We start from the raw sequence: 15,463 nt of genomic DNA, 5'->3' as shown, positions 1-15,463 counted from the left end.
GCGTAGACTCTGATCTTGGTTTGCCGGAACGAAACTGGGACCGGGAACCGTTGGTCGGATCATTTTGCCGGCTAATAGTTGCCTGTATATGTGGGAGAGCGGGGTAGGCAGGGGTGTGAACTGTATGCGCTGCCGAGCTTGCATTGCGCCGCCTTGTTGACCCTGTGGGGCTGGGGCCTGTTGCGTCGGCTGAGGAGTTCTCGAAGCCGGAGGCCTGTACTGCGGGGTCTGAGGAGGAGCGGGAGCGTAATGATGGACGACTTGTTGCGGGGCCGATGGAAATGCTGTCGGCGGAGCCGAATAATAAATCGGTTGATTGGGATGCTGAGACGGATAGGGCGAAGGCAGTGGAGCATACGCGGGGGTGGTAGATGGTGCGGGCGTGAAGCTCACCGAGTACTGTTGCGGCGCGTTATGGCCCACATTGACGGCATTGACTGATGCCTCCTTACTCCTTCTGCCGCCCGTGGGGGTGGCAGCTGAGGCAGTCCTCCTCGAGGACTCTCCTTCCCCTTTTTTTGTCGGGCCCTCTAACCTTCCGAGTTTGATGCCCAGGTCTACTTGCTTCCCGGCCATAATCATCTCCGAGAAAGTAGACTTGTGACCCATGAGGTGAGAGTAGTAAGCCCCCTTGAGAGTCCCATGAAACATTTGGATTTGCTGCGCTTCGCAAATTGGAGGGAAATGTTTTGCTGCTTCCGAACGCCAATTCGTGGCGTAATCCTCAAACTTCTGCCCCTCTGCCATTTCCATCGTGCTCAACTCAAGGAAGGACGGGGGCGTCTCCATGTTATACTGATACTGCTCAACAAACTTCTTGGCCAGTTCGGTCCAGGAGGGGATGTCCTCCGCTCGGAGAGATATGAACCAATTAAGAGCCGGTCCTGACAGGCTCTCCTGGAAAGTCGCGATGACGAACTGTTCGTAGTCCCAGTAATGAAGCATCTTTCCGTTGTAGTGACGGAGGTGGTGTCGCGGGTCTTTAGTTCCATCGTACTTTTGAAAATCGGGTACCTTGACTTTCGCGGGTAGCTGCATCCCCGGGAAGAGAGTCGAATCTAGATAACTAGTGCTATGTCGGGGATCACTAGCTTGGAGGGCCCTGATAGTCTCTTCCATCTTCTTCATTCTCCTTTCTTGCTCAGTTTCCGTTTCAGGAAAGAAATTTGTGGGTGGAGCTCTGGGAGCCGCTTGAATCGGCGTGCCCGGTTCGGAGAAAGTAATATTTATGGGAGGTGGAGCTTGGTAAGGGAGGCTGATATGGGGTTGTGGAGCTTGGTGAGGGAAAGGCTCAGTTGTGTGAGCAGGAACAGGGGCGCTCGATGTCGGGAAGCCCATCGGCGGAGGAGCAGTATAAACGGTAGCTGGAGCTGGCACTGACACAGGAGGTGGTAGCTGGAGCTGGCAACACAGGAGGTGGTGCAAACATGGTCGGATCTGGCACGGGAATCGTCATGGACGGAAGTGAGACAGCTGCTGGAATGGTGGACTGAGGATGGCCGAAGTCGACCGGGTGAATTGCCGGCGCGTGCTTCGAATGAGGAGCAGGCACTGGGATAATTGCTGGCGCGGGGGCGGCCGCTATGTCGCCCTCTGATGCATGGGTTGGCGGGACCCAAGGAGCGGGGTTGACAGTTGGCCCGCGTGCAAGAGGCGGGATAGAGCTCGAAGACGCGCGATTTGGCCCCCTGAGCAAGGCCATCATCTCGGCCATATTAGCGGCCATAACGTCAACCGTGTTTTGAAGAGTTGTGACGTTGCCCTCGAGCGTGGCCATGCGAGTAGGATCATGGGCAGGCGGTGGTGTTTGAGTCGCCGACGACGGCGCGTGCATCGGTGGTGGCGGCGAGTGCCCAGGTGGTGGTGGTGCGTACCCCGGCGGTAGTGACATGCTTGATGAAATCGGTTGTGGGAGATGGGCCGAGGGAGTCCCATGATGTGCTAGTGGTGTGCCTGCAGTGGTAAATGGGGGTGGCGCGTTCATCGTGGGCTGTGAAGAATGAACCGGCGTCGGTGATGTATTCCCTTCGAAGACAGCGAGTTGATTTTCTTCTGCCATTCTTAATTGGAAGCGTGTGGGATACCGGTGGGGCGTCGCCAGTTGTTAATACCTGGATTCCATAAGTGTGTGAGTTTCGATGCAAGAGTATTCTTTTTTTTTTTTAAATAAACATGCAAAGTAATGAAGAGGGAATGCATGAGATGCATGAATTTTGAAAACTAATGCTGTCATTTGTATTAACTCTGAATGGTTCAAAGTGCAATACAAATTTTGAAAAGATAGTCCTAAGTCGATTTTCCACCGCGCCCGGGGAGCAAGCGACCATCGCTATGGAAAGCCCTAGTTCGAGGGCCCAGCGGAGGTGTCTATCCTAGGGTGTATATGGACCTCGCGAGCCCTTTTCCTGGACCTCTCCAAAGCAGCGTTCGCTCGCACCAATTCCTGATCTCGCCTCTGTAGCTCGGCACGGGTCTGGGCGAGCTCTCTCTGTAGTTGGCGCTGATCAACAAGCTGCTCGTCCTTCTCTGCGACTTCCCGGCGAAGACGATCTCTTTCTGCTCTGAGATGAGTGAGTTCGGCTTGAATGGCCATATACGGAGTGGGAGTTGCGACGGGTGACCCGCCATCTTCAACTCGCGGAGAGTTGACGAGATCCTCGTGTGCTGCTGGACCCCATCGGTAGAAGCGAATGATGTATTCTTCTGTAGCTTGGAAATCCCGCTCATCAAGGGTCGGATGCTCGGGGAAGTATGGACGCTCAGTAATCACAGTTTGCCACGCATCCAGGACCTGTTTGACGTTACTTTGGCGATCTGCGGGTGTCTGATCCTCCCGCCAAGTATGTTCAAATCTAGTTCGCGCCGTATCCTCGGGGACCGTCTGTAAGCCACCGAGCTGCCTCACTACTCGCGCCGAAAAATAAGTGGTGGACCCCGCATGACTCATGAGTGGGACTCCATAAAAATCAGGACACCTAAGGGCCATGGGTCCAGGTGGCATCCACGCGGCACGCCACTTGAAGCCCCTAGGTGCTATTTCACGAAAAATTTTGATCCACTCAGAGATCTTGCGTTCTTCCACACGCAAGAGGGACAACAATCGAGAAATGATCGACTCCGGGCCATTAAAATACATAACCGAGCGCACTAGACCGAAGGGGTTTGCGTGGCTTTGAAACCAAATTTGCAAAAGGATGGGGGATCCTCTTATTCTTCGGTCGCGTGTTCTCAATACACGGTCGAGGGACCGAATGGTCTCAGCTACAAGGGCTACCTCGTAACCGCGCCCTCCGACCACTTGGAGGACAACGCTGGCCAAGGCCGCGTCGATGAGACCATGCGAGCGAGGAAATAAAAGGGTCCCGAAAATTAGTAGTAAAACAGCATGACATAAATCCTTTCGAAGAAAATCCCCCTGGACCCTGTGTGCTCGGGACTCAATAAAAAGGAGAAGTTTCTCGATTGTTATCTCCATGCTGCCGGAGTATGCGAGTTCAGCATTCAAACGAGTCGTCGGAACCCCGAGTAGGCGTGAGACTAGGGTTGATCGGGCAGTGTGGAAGTTGGGTTCCACAATGCTGTGGACAACTGTGGTTCGACCGATGAGTGTCCGGTATTCCTCTATGGTCGGCGTGAGCTCTGTACCCTGTATGTCGAAGACGGCGCGACTTGGGTTCCAGAATGTAATGGCGGCCTCGAGGAAATTCCAATCGACGTGTCGGGTAGCCAGCAGGGGAATATCTCCCACGAATGCAGCGATATAGTGGCGGTCGACCGGGCGCAGCATCGTCCATATGCGGGCAATCTCCTCGAGTGGCGGTATGACTCTGTCGAGGCGTGAGCAGGAGACCGGGCGTGACATCCCTTACCAAGATGAAAGGAAGATCGACTTAAGACTAGTTAATACAAATGACACCCTAATTTTGAAATTGGATGATGCATGCATGCAGAAGATAAAATGCCCACGGCTTAATGAATAGTATACATCGTACATCTCTCTCGAAATAGGAAAAGACTCAAATGGCACGCAGGCCGACTCAAAGGACGATTGCTGAAGTCGAGTTGGAAGTTTTCATGGAGCTCCTGCAGAATGCATGGTTTTAGTACTACAGGGACCGTGCTACGTAAGGATGGGGGCTCCCGACTCAAGGGTGTCAATTCCTTGAAATCGAGCGGGGATCTTTGGGGGCCTAATCGACGGTCCAACCGTGCGACGTACCCTTACTCAGAACCCCTATCTAACCTGTGTTTCCTAAAATCGGTCGTGGGACGCGACCCGTAGGTACCTAGAAGCTAGTATGATATGCAATGCGTGCGCATAAATGAAAGTGCGTAAAGTATATAAGCTAGAAATTACAGAAAGCGATAAATAAACAAGCAAACAAAGCAAGCGAGAACGAGCCCAAACCCTCTAAGTGTCCCCAGCGGAGTCGCCAAGCTGTGCGCACCCGAATTTCGTCTCGTCGGGGCACGCATGCGCGCGCCTAAATGCAACGCGGCTTGGGAGTGTCCACCTTCCCGGGGACGCGCGACGGACGCACGTGAGAAGGAGTCGCCACTTGCCATTTTACGACCCGAAGATCGAGGGCCGGCAAGTTACCCAGGTCTAGGGGTACGGGGTACACCTAATTGCTAAGGCATATGGTCTGCGAAACCCGAGGTTCCGAATTCGGGGTTTCTGTTACATGCGAGCCTATATCTCGCATGCCCTATCAGTACTCTAGCTTGTCTAGGCTTGCCATTTTTATTTAATTACCGCTTAATTAAGTTCCCCTCATCTTACGCGTTTTGACACCGTAAATTCGCAGAAGCACTCTGACCGTCCACTCTCCGACCGGTATTTTACATGAATGTATGTATAATATAAAACCTCACATTGTTCTCTCAAATAAATAAAAGACAAGGTACAATGACTAAATCCCGGTCGGTTCGCATTCGGCCATGATTTCACTCATGCTCACCGTATATTTTTGGAAAAGACCGAAAATTAAATTAAATGCGCACTCAGTGTATGGGAATTAGATCCCGTAATCTACGATTGGGGCGTTGGACCCCATGTGAATCGTATCCTAAAGGATCGGGCTCGACCCGCATAACAAAAAAATGTAACAAGTAAGCGCAAATAAACAAACAATGAGATTTTGTTATTGCCGAATTTACGTGAGTTAATCAATTATTATCCAGGATATCTTGGCATACAAATCTTACCCTAAAACAAACAAAAGGGATGATGGATAGGGTATGTGGCATTCGGCATTATTTTAACGGACTTGACAGACATGATGTTTGTACTTAAGTCTCGAATGAGTGGGTTATTTTTATATTATTCTGTATCGCGACAATATGACTTTTACAGATTAAGAGTATTTTCACCTAAAACCCAAAAGACATAACCCTTTATTTGACTATTACCCATATTTGGTTTAAGCCGAGTTTGAAATTAATCCGTTTTTTTCATGTTTTAACCCGTTCTAAACACAAACCTACACTAGAGTGACGGCAGGACAAGAACCGGTAATCATGCCCTTGAATCGATAAATATGTGCGTGCATGAAAATCAAGATTACGTTGTACGTATCTCGGTGCTTTTAAAATTGTGAATTTTGAAAAGGGCATGACTAACAGTTCTTGAACTGTCGACGCGATTACAGATTATTAATCGGTTCGTACAATTCATTTAAAGAGTCAAGTGATTTAATTTAGCCAAATTTAACGTCCCGATTATTCCGTATGTAGAATTTTAGGTTAATTAGAAATTTGCCGAATGCTTTAGTCTACGGATTTCGAGCCGTCGAGATAATCATTAATTGACCGCCCGATAAACTCTAATTTCCGACATGATCACATATTACAAAAAAGTAAAATATCTAAATGGGACACATACATTGTCGGTGGGTGATCCAAGTAGGAAAGGGTCGGATATTTTAGAAAATGTCCAGGGGACTGAATTGAACGATTTTAAAAGAGCAAGGACTGATTTGAAAATTCTGAAAATATTGGGGACTGATTTGAAAATTCTAAAAAATGAGGACTGTGTAAAAAGATTACTGAAAATGTCCTAGGACTTATTTGAAATGGATTTGAAAATCGGGACTGATCTGAAAATAAAAAAATGGCCCCAGGACTAAACTGAAACAACTTGGAAAGTTCTTTGGGATGCTTGAAAAAAAATTCTGAAAAATCCAGGACTGATTGGAAAATAGTAAAATGATTGGGAATTGATTGAAAATAATTTTAGGGTTCGGGGAAGATCTGAAAAAAAATAAAATGCGTCCTCTGGACTGAAATGTGACAAAAGGGAAAGTTCGTAAAATCGAATTCGGGACAAATCCGATCACCCACGCGACCCAAGAACACTCATTTCATATAATATCCATCAAGCAAGCAATAATATTCATGAAAGGAATCCTAATCATGCCACTAAGTCGAGAATTTACCTAGTTTGGAAAGTTGAGGGGCTTCTCTGTAAAAAGTAAAAAAAAAATCGCCGGATGAAATCGGGTCGGATCGGATCGCCAGCCCGAAGGAGAACTCGGCCGGAAGAGCGCTGGGCCGGACTGGAGCGCGTTGGGCCTGGCTGGGCTTGGGTTGGGCCTGCGAAAAAAAAGGAACTGGGCCGAGGCCCGTTAACTGGAGGCGGTTGGGATCGGGGGGCAGCGGCGGCGACGGTGCCGCGGGAGGCGGTTCTCACCCCTGGACGCCGCGGTGAGGGCCGGGATGGACGCCGGTGACGGTTCTGGACACCGCCGACGCTTCGTCGAGGTCGATATGGGCCTCACTGGAGTTAAAACGGTCGGGATCGGGGAGAATTTTGGGGTTTTCCGGCGAGTGTTTTCGAGCTCAATCGATCTTCAAATCCGCCGAAACGAGAGCAAATTGTTCGATTCCTTTCACTGGGTCGTGTTCCTCTCCTCCCGAATTAACTTTCTGTTCATTTAATCTCAATTCCATCCCATTTTCCGTTAAGATTTCGGTCGATTTGGCCGAAAATCGCGGAAATCCGATTCGGGGCTTCCTGGGCTGGCGGGGATCGCGGGCAGCGGGCGAGCGCTGCCCGGCCCCTGCCAGGCCTGCCCGGTCTGCCCGAATCTTTTTTTTTTTAATTAAATTGCTGGCGGGTCACGGGCAGCCGGTCAACGCTGCCCGGCCCCTGCCCGGCCTGCCCGGGATTTGAATTTGAAATTTTTTTTTATATGATACATATATATATATATATATATATATATATTATAATTAATTAATTAATTAATTAATTAATTAAATTAATTTTTTTTTTTAGAAAAGGTAATAAATTGGAAAAATGACGATTTTGCCCCCTGGAGCCGATGGACCGAAATGGGGTGCTGACACCCGCAACGACCTATTTCAGCTTGGTCAAGCATTTCTTAAATGATGCCATGATATCCCACGAGCTCTCACGGTGCTTCCCCAGAGTCTCGTGCAACTGCTCGTCCATGACCTCCAACGGCTAGTTATGGGACATTGCCATCGCGCTTGGAACTTTGGCTTTGATACCACTTGTCACAAGCGTGCTAACTCTAGCTAGCGTTCCCTTGCCCGTGCGACCTTAGGACCGTATCCTAAGTCAGCCGAGCGCCTATAGAGAGAGAAGCTAGAGAGAGAAGCTCTGAATTGCTTAACATCTTGTGTGTATTCCAAATGAGGGAAAACCCCCTTATATAGAGTACAATTCTACCCACTGAAATTAATTACATATGTCTCTAGAAGGTTTAGAAGAATGTACATGAGTACAGAGCATCTAGAAATATGTACAAGATTCTAGAATGTCTATAATATCCTACAAGTATGGAGAACCTTCTAGAAAGACACGCCTCTCGAGGCTCCCTGGATCTCGTAAAGCCGGGGGTAAGAGTCATCGGATGAACCTAAATCCATCGTCCGTCCAGGGCGTGCCCTAGTATCCATGCCGCATGGTCTGTCCCTGGCAGATGCAAGTAGCTATAATATCACATACCCTCTATACATTTTCAAAAATTTAATGTACTAATTTCCAAAAACTACAATTTTCATATTTCGACTTATACTCCAAGAAAGGTTTTGATAAACGGGTTAAATTTTCCCGAAATTCTTAAAGGTAACCTAACAATTCTCAAACCAAAAGGCCCCAATAAACAGAGGATATATAGGCCAACTTTTCAAGGCTCGTTTGGGGTTTGTCTCCATGTACAGGCCAACTTTTGAGGGCTAATTTCGGGTTTGTCTAATTTCACGTCCGGGAGGACCACATACAGGCCAATCATGCATGGAAGGCTCATTTGGAAATTGTCTAAGGTCACATCAAGGAGTGCCATCTACAGGCCAAATCATGCACGTCAAGGAGGACCATATATATATAGGCCAATCATGCACGTGAATTACACATTGATGTTCTGCTAATTCCCTCTTTGCAAGGTTTCTTCCTTTCTTCTGTGCAATTGATCATTTTTATCAAGCTCATATATAATCAAACTCTAAAATTTCAAGTTCAAACTCATATTTTATACACACTTCCTTACTTTCATTTATGATTTTCTTTTCAATTTTAAAAATTATGACAGTTATTACTCTTGCAATTTCAATATATATGGAGTACTAAAAAATATTTCATCTTCCAATAAGTGTGCTTCTCAAAATTCGAACTTGTATTCTCTTCCAAAATGGGAACAAAATTGCTTACCTACACCCAATCAACATTTTATTTGTATGATTCTAATCTTTCTCGACTCGTGTAGATTGAGAGTTTCTCAGAACTTACCTGCGAGCCCTTGCAAGTAAGTCCATGCATGGAAGTAGAAAAACCTGTGAACATCTTCTCTTTTTTTGAGATCCTTATCATTTTCTATTCCAACACGATATCGACCTATTTGGCTGGATCAAACAGAATCATATATGTGGAAGAGCAATTAATTTTTGTTCTTGGGTGGATCAATTCACTGGTCTTCCGTGTATATATGTATTATTCATTGATCTCGAAATTTTGCATTGGTCGGTTAATTTTTTTATTCAATTTCTTATGTGAATATATATATAGAAGGGAAGAAAAATCTACCAAAGTCATGATATTTTCCAATTAGGATATAAACTGGTGAATTAAACGGAATCCATGTGCACAAATATTTGTGGCATGTAGCCCTCATGCTAGGTGGTTGATGGTCACTCGAAAAGGAAAGACGTTGATTTTCTTCAAATTATTTTTACTTTTTTTTTTGTTACAGGGGAGGTCCATATGTTTAATACAATGAAATTTTCTCCGAATTGATTATGTGCTCAGAGACGTAATGAAATCAAGATCAATATATATATATATAATGGCGGTGAGTGTAGTTTCTGTGGACACTCATTCCGCACGTTTCAAATTAAGCAATCACTTTCGGCCAAAATATCCATAAGAAGAGAAGTACATAAGCAGTCCAATTCCTATATAATGTGTCCTCTGCCTTTAGACATTTGCTACATCTTCCCTCACATAATGTCTTCGACCTATTGCCACTTTCCCCTGTTGCTTTCGCTACTTCTCCTTTCTGCTGCCGTTTCGGCCGCACCTCATCTTAATCGGATACCAAAGCTGAGTTTATTGCGGGAGATCAGTTTCCTGCAGGACTCCCGAAGCACGGTGACGGAATCTGTTATTAATGATGAGAACTGTCTAGCCGAAAGAAACAGTGAGAACTGCATTTCCTTCTTTAACCAGACGCTCGATCACTTCAACTACAGGCCCGAGAGCTACACGACTTTCAAGCACAAGTACGTCATAAACTTCAAGTACTGGGGCGGTGCAAATTCCAGCGCGCCCATCTTTGCCTATCTCGGGGCCGAGGGACCGCTGGCCCAAGACATACCTGTTGTTGGATTTCTTACCGATAATGCCCCTCAATTCAAGGCTCTTATACTATACATAGAGGTATGGCATCCTGACTTAATAGATTCTATTGCCAAAGGAGCACTTGATAATGTCAATCTGACCGATACAAAAGAACGCTAAGTTCTTTACCCAAAAAAAAAAAAAGAACGCTAAGTATATATATCCATCCCTGAAAGTACTACTTCTGGATTTCGATTTATTCTGTGAGATAATTAAATTAGATTTCATTGATATATGTCAGCATCGATTTTACGGGGACTCAATTCCATACAATTTGAGTCTAGCAGAAGCGCTCAATAATACCGACACCCGTGGCTATTTCAACTCGGCTCAAGCTTTAGCCGACTATGCAACCGTCATCACTCACGTGAAGAGAAAATTGGGCGTGCATAAATCCCCCGTAATTGTCGTGGGAGGATCGTATGGAGGAAGTAAGTTGAGATGATTATCACATTTCGTACATATCTCGTCACACATAATAACAGCAAATTCAGTTACTATGCTGTCTTATCCCGAAAGAAGAAACAGATTTTACTAGGAAAAATAACATTATATATCTCAACATTTACATGTTATATTAATTTTATAACAACGTCGATATCTCAACATTTACATGTTATATTAATTTTATCACAACGTCGATTTTTTTTTAGGTATCATAACGTTAATGATTTGATTTCAAATCTATCCGGCCATAAAAGTAACGTTCATTTTTTACGAAAATGCTGAAATGACATGTTAATTGCTTGACGAAACTGACGTAGAGAGTGTATGAGTTCCGATATAAGGGAAAAATTACATCATATATCTCAATCTTTTTGTCGTTTCTCAATTTAATCCTAATCTTTTGATGCTTTCTAATTTTATCCCTATATTTCGATAGTTTCTCAGTTTTATCCCAATCTTTTACTGTTTTCTCAACATTATCCCAACAGGTTGGAATAAATTTGAGAAATATGAAAAGATTGGGATAAAAATGAGAAAATATTAAAATTTTGGGATACATAGTGTTATTTTTCCTTGTATTAGGACCCACACACTCTCCACGTCAGCGTCGTCAAACAGTTAACGAGTCATGTCAGTATTTCCGTTAAAAATTGATAGAATGTTTACGGCAGGGTAAATTTGACACCAAACCGTTAACATTAGGATACCTCAGAAAAAGAAATCGATATTGGGATAAAACTAAATCAATATGTTAATGTTGGAATATATGGTGCAATTTTCTCAATTTTGCTATGATCATCTAAACATTTTTACGTGTACTTCACGAGGTTCTCATGCCTCTCTAGCTATAACCACATTGAGTTACTTCATCGATCTACTTGATTCAGTGCTCGCTTCATGGTTCCGACTAAAGTACCCGCACATTGCTCTGGGGGCTTTGGCTTCGTCGGCTCCGATTCTTCTCCCCGTCAACTTCACCCTGCGCTATGGTTATTATACCATTGTCAGCAATGTTTTTCAGGTAAGTTAAACTTGGCTGTGATCTCCTCTAATCAATTCCCTACTAATTGTTTACTATAACCAAGTCCATCCCAATCGATTGTGTAGGAAATTAGCCAGACTTGCTATGAAACGATAAATATATCATGGTCACAAATCGACCAATTAGCCTCCACGTCCCACGGACTCCAGAATCTGAGTGAGACATTCAAAACTTGCAGGTATATATGCACATATCAATAAGAACAATTTCCCTGTTTTATCTTCTCAATGGAAGTTATATGGTACTCGATTTCTGCTAGTCGATTGTTTCCCGGTAATTAGTCGCGTTTTTATCTGATTTTAGGCCATTGAAATGTGCTTCTGAGCTTAAGAACTACCTGATCAATATGTACATCGATCTCGCTCAATACAACAATCCGTTCAAAAATCAAGTGGCTAAGCTCTGTGATGTCATGAATAGCAATCCAAGTTTGCCCACACTTGAGAAAATATTCGCGGGAGTGGTGGCTACTTATGGTAATGTCAAATGCTACGTTAATGCAACAAGCAATGATCCTTCGGGTTGGTCATGGCAGGTAATATACATATACATCAAGGCCATATATCGAAGCTCCATTATCCTACTATTTATGTAAGGCTTGTCTGGGAATGTATATAAATACGCCAACTCAATAAAATAAGTTTGCCTTCGAACTAAGTGATTGATCCAATTATATGTGCAGATATGTAGTGATATTATGATGCCACTGGCCTGCAACAATGAGACTATGTTTCAGCCGTACGAGTGGACCCTGCGTAGCCACAAAAATGATTGCAAGAGCTTATATGGTGTTGCTCCTCGGCCCCATTGGATCTCAACATATTATGGCGGTCAGGTAACACGATTTTTACATTCGACCTTCCTTGACCAAGCAATTGCTTCGGCCTTAATAATGCATTTAACTCCTAATACTAATAGACATATTTCTAAGAGATAATTTCAAAAGCTGAACCGTAATTGAGCCGCTCATACAATGCCGTCCATCCACTTCTTTATAGGACTCTAAGTGATATTACGGTCATACCATATATATATATATATATATAATCTCGACTACATTGATACCTCATATATACAATCTGTAACAAGAAATAATATGCAGGACATAAAGCTGATTCTCCAAAGATTTGGGAGCAACATCATATTCTCCAACGGGCTCAAGGATCCTTTTAGCAGTGGCGGGTAATCGTTAATTTGATAATGAAATTCAAGAAATATATATAAGCACCGCATCATCTTCCCTCTTTGATTGATCGGTCTGTCTGTTAATCGATTCAATTTCACGAAAAGCTCGCCGCAAAAATTGTCCACACATGGCTAATTTTTCTTCGGTAATCAATTTCTAGGGTCTTGACAAACATTTCGGATACCATTGTTGCTGTTTATACAGCCGAAGGTGAGTTCTTCTCCCTATATATGTGTGTGTGTGTGTTTTAAGTAGATTTTTACCATCTGCTAGCTATTAGCATATTCTGTAAATTCGATTTATGTGACCCCTGGTTCTAATATCGGGTATATATGCCGTGAAACTGTTGCAGGTTCACATTGTTTGGACTTACATCCAAAGAGCACAAATGTTTCCGATCCCGATCCATATTGGTTGGTAAAGCAACGGGAGACCGAGGTCGAGATCATGGAAAAATGGATCAGCACATATTATGATGATCTTAAGAAATTACAAGACAACTAGTGATTGTCGAACGAGTTATGATCAAAGTAATCAGCATGCAATAGTGCACGCCATCGGCTAGGAATATTAAGAAGTTTTAAATTCAATTCTCGTCAGTGTGGCTACCTATGTATTTTTATTTAGAATTTCTATTTCCTTGTAATAAAGCCAATGGCCTTCTTTATAATAAAACATTAGAAAAAAATATATAATCATATTAAATATTTCTCTCGTGTCTTCGATAATTTGTTATTAAGTGTCCTCAAAAAATGCAATACTTACTTGATATGATAAATCAAGAAAAGAGAGAACCCTAAGAGTTTTGGTCTATTAGTTAAGGAGGAGCTCATATATCTACATGATCCTGAGTTCAAAACCACATGGAATCACCGGAGCGTCTTTGGTGTGATTACCCGCTCCGTGCGCTACCAGGGGTTCATGAAACCACGGGAATTAGTCGCGCGAACCTCGGACAGCCCGGATTGAATCTGATGGAACACCTACAAATTATCTAGGTCTAGAGAGCCATGCGTTGGACTAATCCAGTCCAGGGCTCGCAACCATACTAAGTTGGGTGTCGGGCGAACCCAATCCTAGGGTCGCTAACGAGGTTAGATCTGGCCACGCTAAAGGTCATATCTGGCTTTTTCGCCTTGAGAAAAGCGAGAGAAGTACATTCATTTTGTTGGTTATAGAGGGAATGTAGCGGTGACTACAGAGGAGCGAGCGAAGCTCAGTGGAGGTGCTGTGGCAGAGGATTGAAAATATGAAGATGAGTAAGGTGCATTGTAGGTAATTGGCAAACTTTATTTTTTAACCTAAAAAATGATCACACCATAAAACATTTTACGTCGTTATGTCCACGCCTTCACCGAATAACACCTAGCTATGGATTAGACATTGGACTAATAGTATATATAGACAGGATATCCAAAAGAAATTAGCTATAAAACACTAATTTTATGAAATTACACTAAAAAGGAAATTCAAAGTTTAATTTTGAAAAGAAAAAAAACTATATTTTAGTCCTAATGTTTTCGTTCTTTTTTCTATTTTTGTCATGTACCTTTAATGAATTTTTCATTTTTATCCTTTACTAACTTTTTCTATTAATTAAGCTGACTTGTCATATTTTAGTAGTCCGCATCATGGGAAAAGAAACACATTAATACCATGTGGCATTTTTATGAGTGGAACTGGACCAACCAATTTAATTTCCGATTTAGAGCAACTTAAGTCCACTCACTGGTTCCTCTCCCCTTTTCTTTGGATCGCACAACTTAAGTCCAATCTCCTCCACCTCTCCTTTGAATTTTTCATAGACGATGAAGGTGGCTCATCTGTAGAGTCTCGGTCTCCTCCTCTTGTCCTTTTGTTGATGAATGGAATGCTCTTTATCTCTTCTCCTTCGAAGCAGAGGAGCCGCTGAACGTTGTCTTCCATGAGCAGCTTAAATGAATTTTACAGATTGTCGAATGTGCAATTTAGGGGTTTCAATTCTTGCTAAACTCTACTTTACTGATAAGAGTTCATTTTGTTATCTTGTTGAAGGGAACACATAAATTAATATCGAGAGAGAGAGAGAGAGAGAGAGAGAGAGAGAGAGAGAGGTTAATTTTGTTGGTTGGTTCAGTCATCGTGCTTAATCTTATACTTGTTAATGTTAATTTTGTTGTTCCTTTCATCAAAAGTTTGAACCGGTAGCTAGAGGTTCGTGCTTCTCGACAATTGTTTTGATGGGTGTGCTTGAGTGGCTGTTCTCCTTTCATTCCGCGAGGGATTGAATTGGTTGTTCTTGGTGTTTCGACAGGTGTTTCCGTGAAGTATGTGCTTGGGGGTTATTCTTCTTTTATTGGTGGCGGTTCTCAGTTTCGTTTGGTCCGTACCAAAGATCCAATCGGTCATGTGGCAATATAATTTGGGATGGGACCCACAGTTTTTTGACAACTCATCAATTTCAACAGAAAAAGTTACGGGGAAAAATGCTCGAAGGCATAGGATAGAAATATAAAAGTTGTTGAAGGTATATGATAAAAATAGAAAAAAAAATAAGAGAAATAATGAAAACAGAAAAGTAGTTAAAACTACGATTAGAAGTATAATTTTTCCTTTTAAAAAATACTGATATCGCAAAACAGGTTTTAAAAAATTATCAGTAAATCATTTAAAATCAATTCAGTATGTTTGAGATTATTGTTAAAAAATTGAAATTAATCATTCAAAATTCTTATTTGTTCTTAAGAACCAAGTTTTTTTTCCCTTCAAAATGCTAATTCTGTATGATATGAAAATCGTGAAACACATATTAAATAGAACACTAGTTTCTGTTAAATGATGAACACTGTGCGAGCTTTCTTGTAACTAAACTTCTGTTTGCTTTTCACCAAAAGAATTTCTCTTAGAAACAAATTTCATTTGTTATTTTTTACTTTTTAATGAGGAT

General features: G+C 43.2%; 1 protein-coding gene across 1 annotated transcript; it reads left to right on the top strand.

Moving 5' to 3' along the window:
* The first annotated feature begins 9,441 nt into the window (after window positions 1–9,441).
* Window positions 9,442–13,244, top strand: LOC116195192 (lysosomal Pro-X carboxypeptidase-like). The gene is made up of 9 exons (XM_031524188.1): window positions 9,442–9,901; window positions 10,104–10,293; window positions 11,197–11,330; window positions 11,417–11,529; window positions 11,655–11,886; window positions 12,034–12,186; window positions 12,454–12,533; window positions 12,698–12,747; window positions 12,890–13,244. Exons 1-9 carry the CDS (start codon window positions 9,470–9,472, stop codon window positions 13,039–13,041), a joined length of 1,536 nt encoding a protein of 511 aa, XP_031380048.1. The 5' UTR covers window positions 9,442–9,469; the 3' UTR covers window positions 13,042–13,244.
* Window positions 13,245–15,463: the final 2,219 nt, after the last annotated feature.

This window comes from Punica granatum, chromosome 1 (assembly GCF_007655135.1).
Source record: "Punica granatum isolate Tunisia-2019 chromosome 1, ASM765513v2, whole genome shotgun sequence".
Taxonomy (NCBI): Eukaryota; Viridiplantae; Streptophyta; class Magnoliopsida; order Myrtales; family Lythraceae; genus Punica; species Punica granatum.
This window is presented reverse-complemented; position numbering and strand designations above follow the sequence as displayed.

Excerpts from the sequence above, each read along its gene's own strand:
- LOC116195192 (XM_031524188.1), top strand. The coding sequence starts at position 9,470 with ATGTCTTCGACCTATTGCCACTTTCCCCTGTTGCTTTCGCTACTTCTC. Across the intron at positions 11,331-11,416 it reads TTGTCAGCAATGTTTTTCAG|GAAATTAGCCAGACTTGCTA; the intron begins GTAAGTTAAACT and ends TCGATTGTGTAG. Across the intron at positions 11,530-11,654 it reads GAGACATTCAAAACTTGCAG|GCCATTGAAATGTGCTTCTG; the intron begins GTATATATGCAC and ends ATCTGATTTTAG.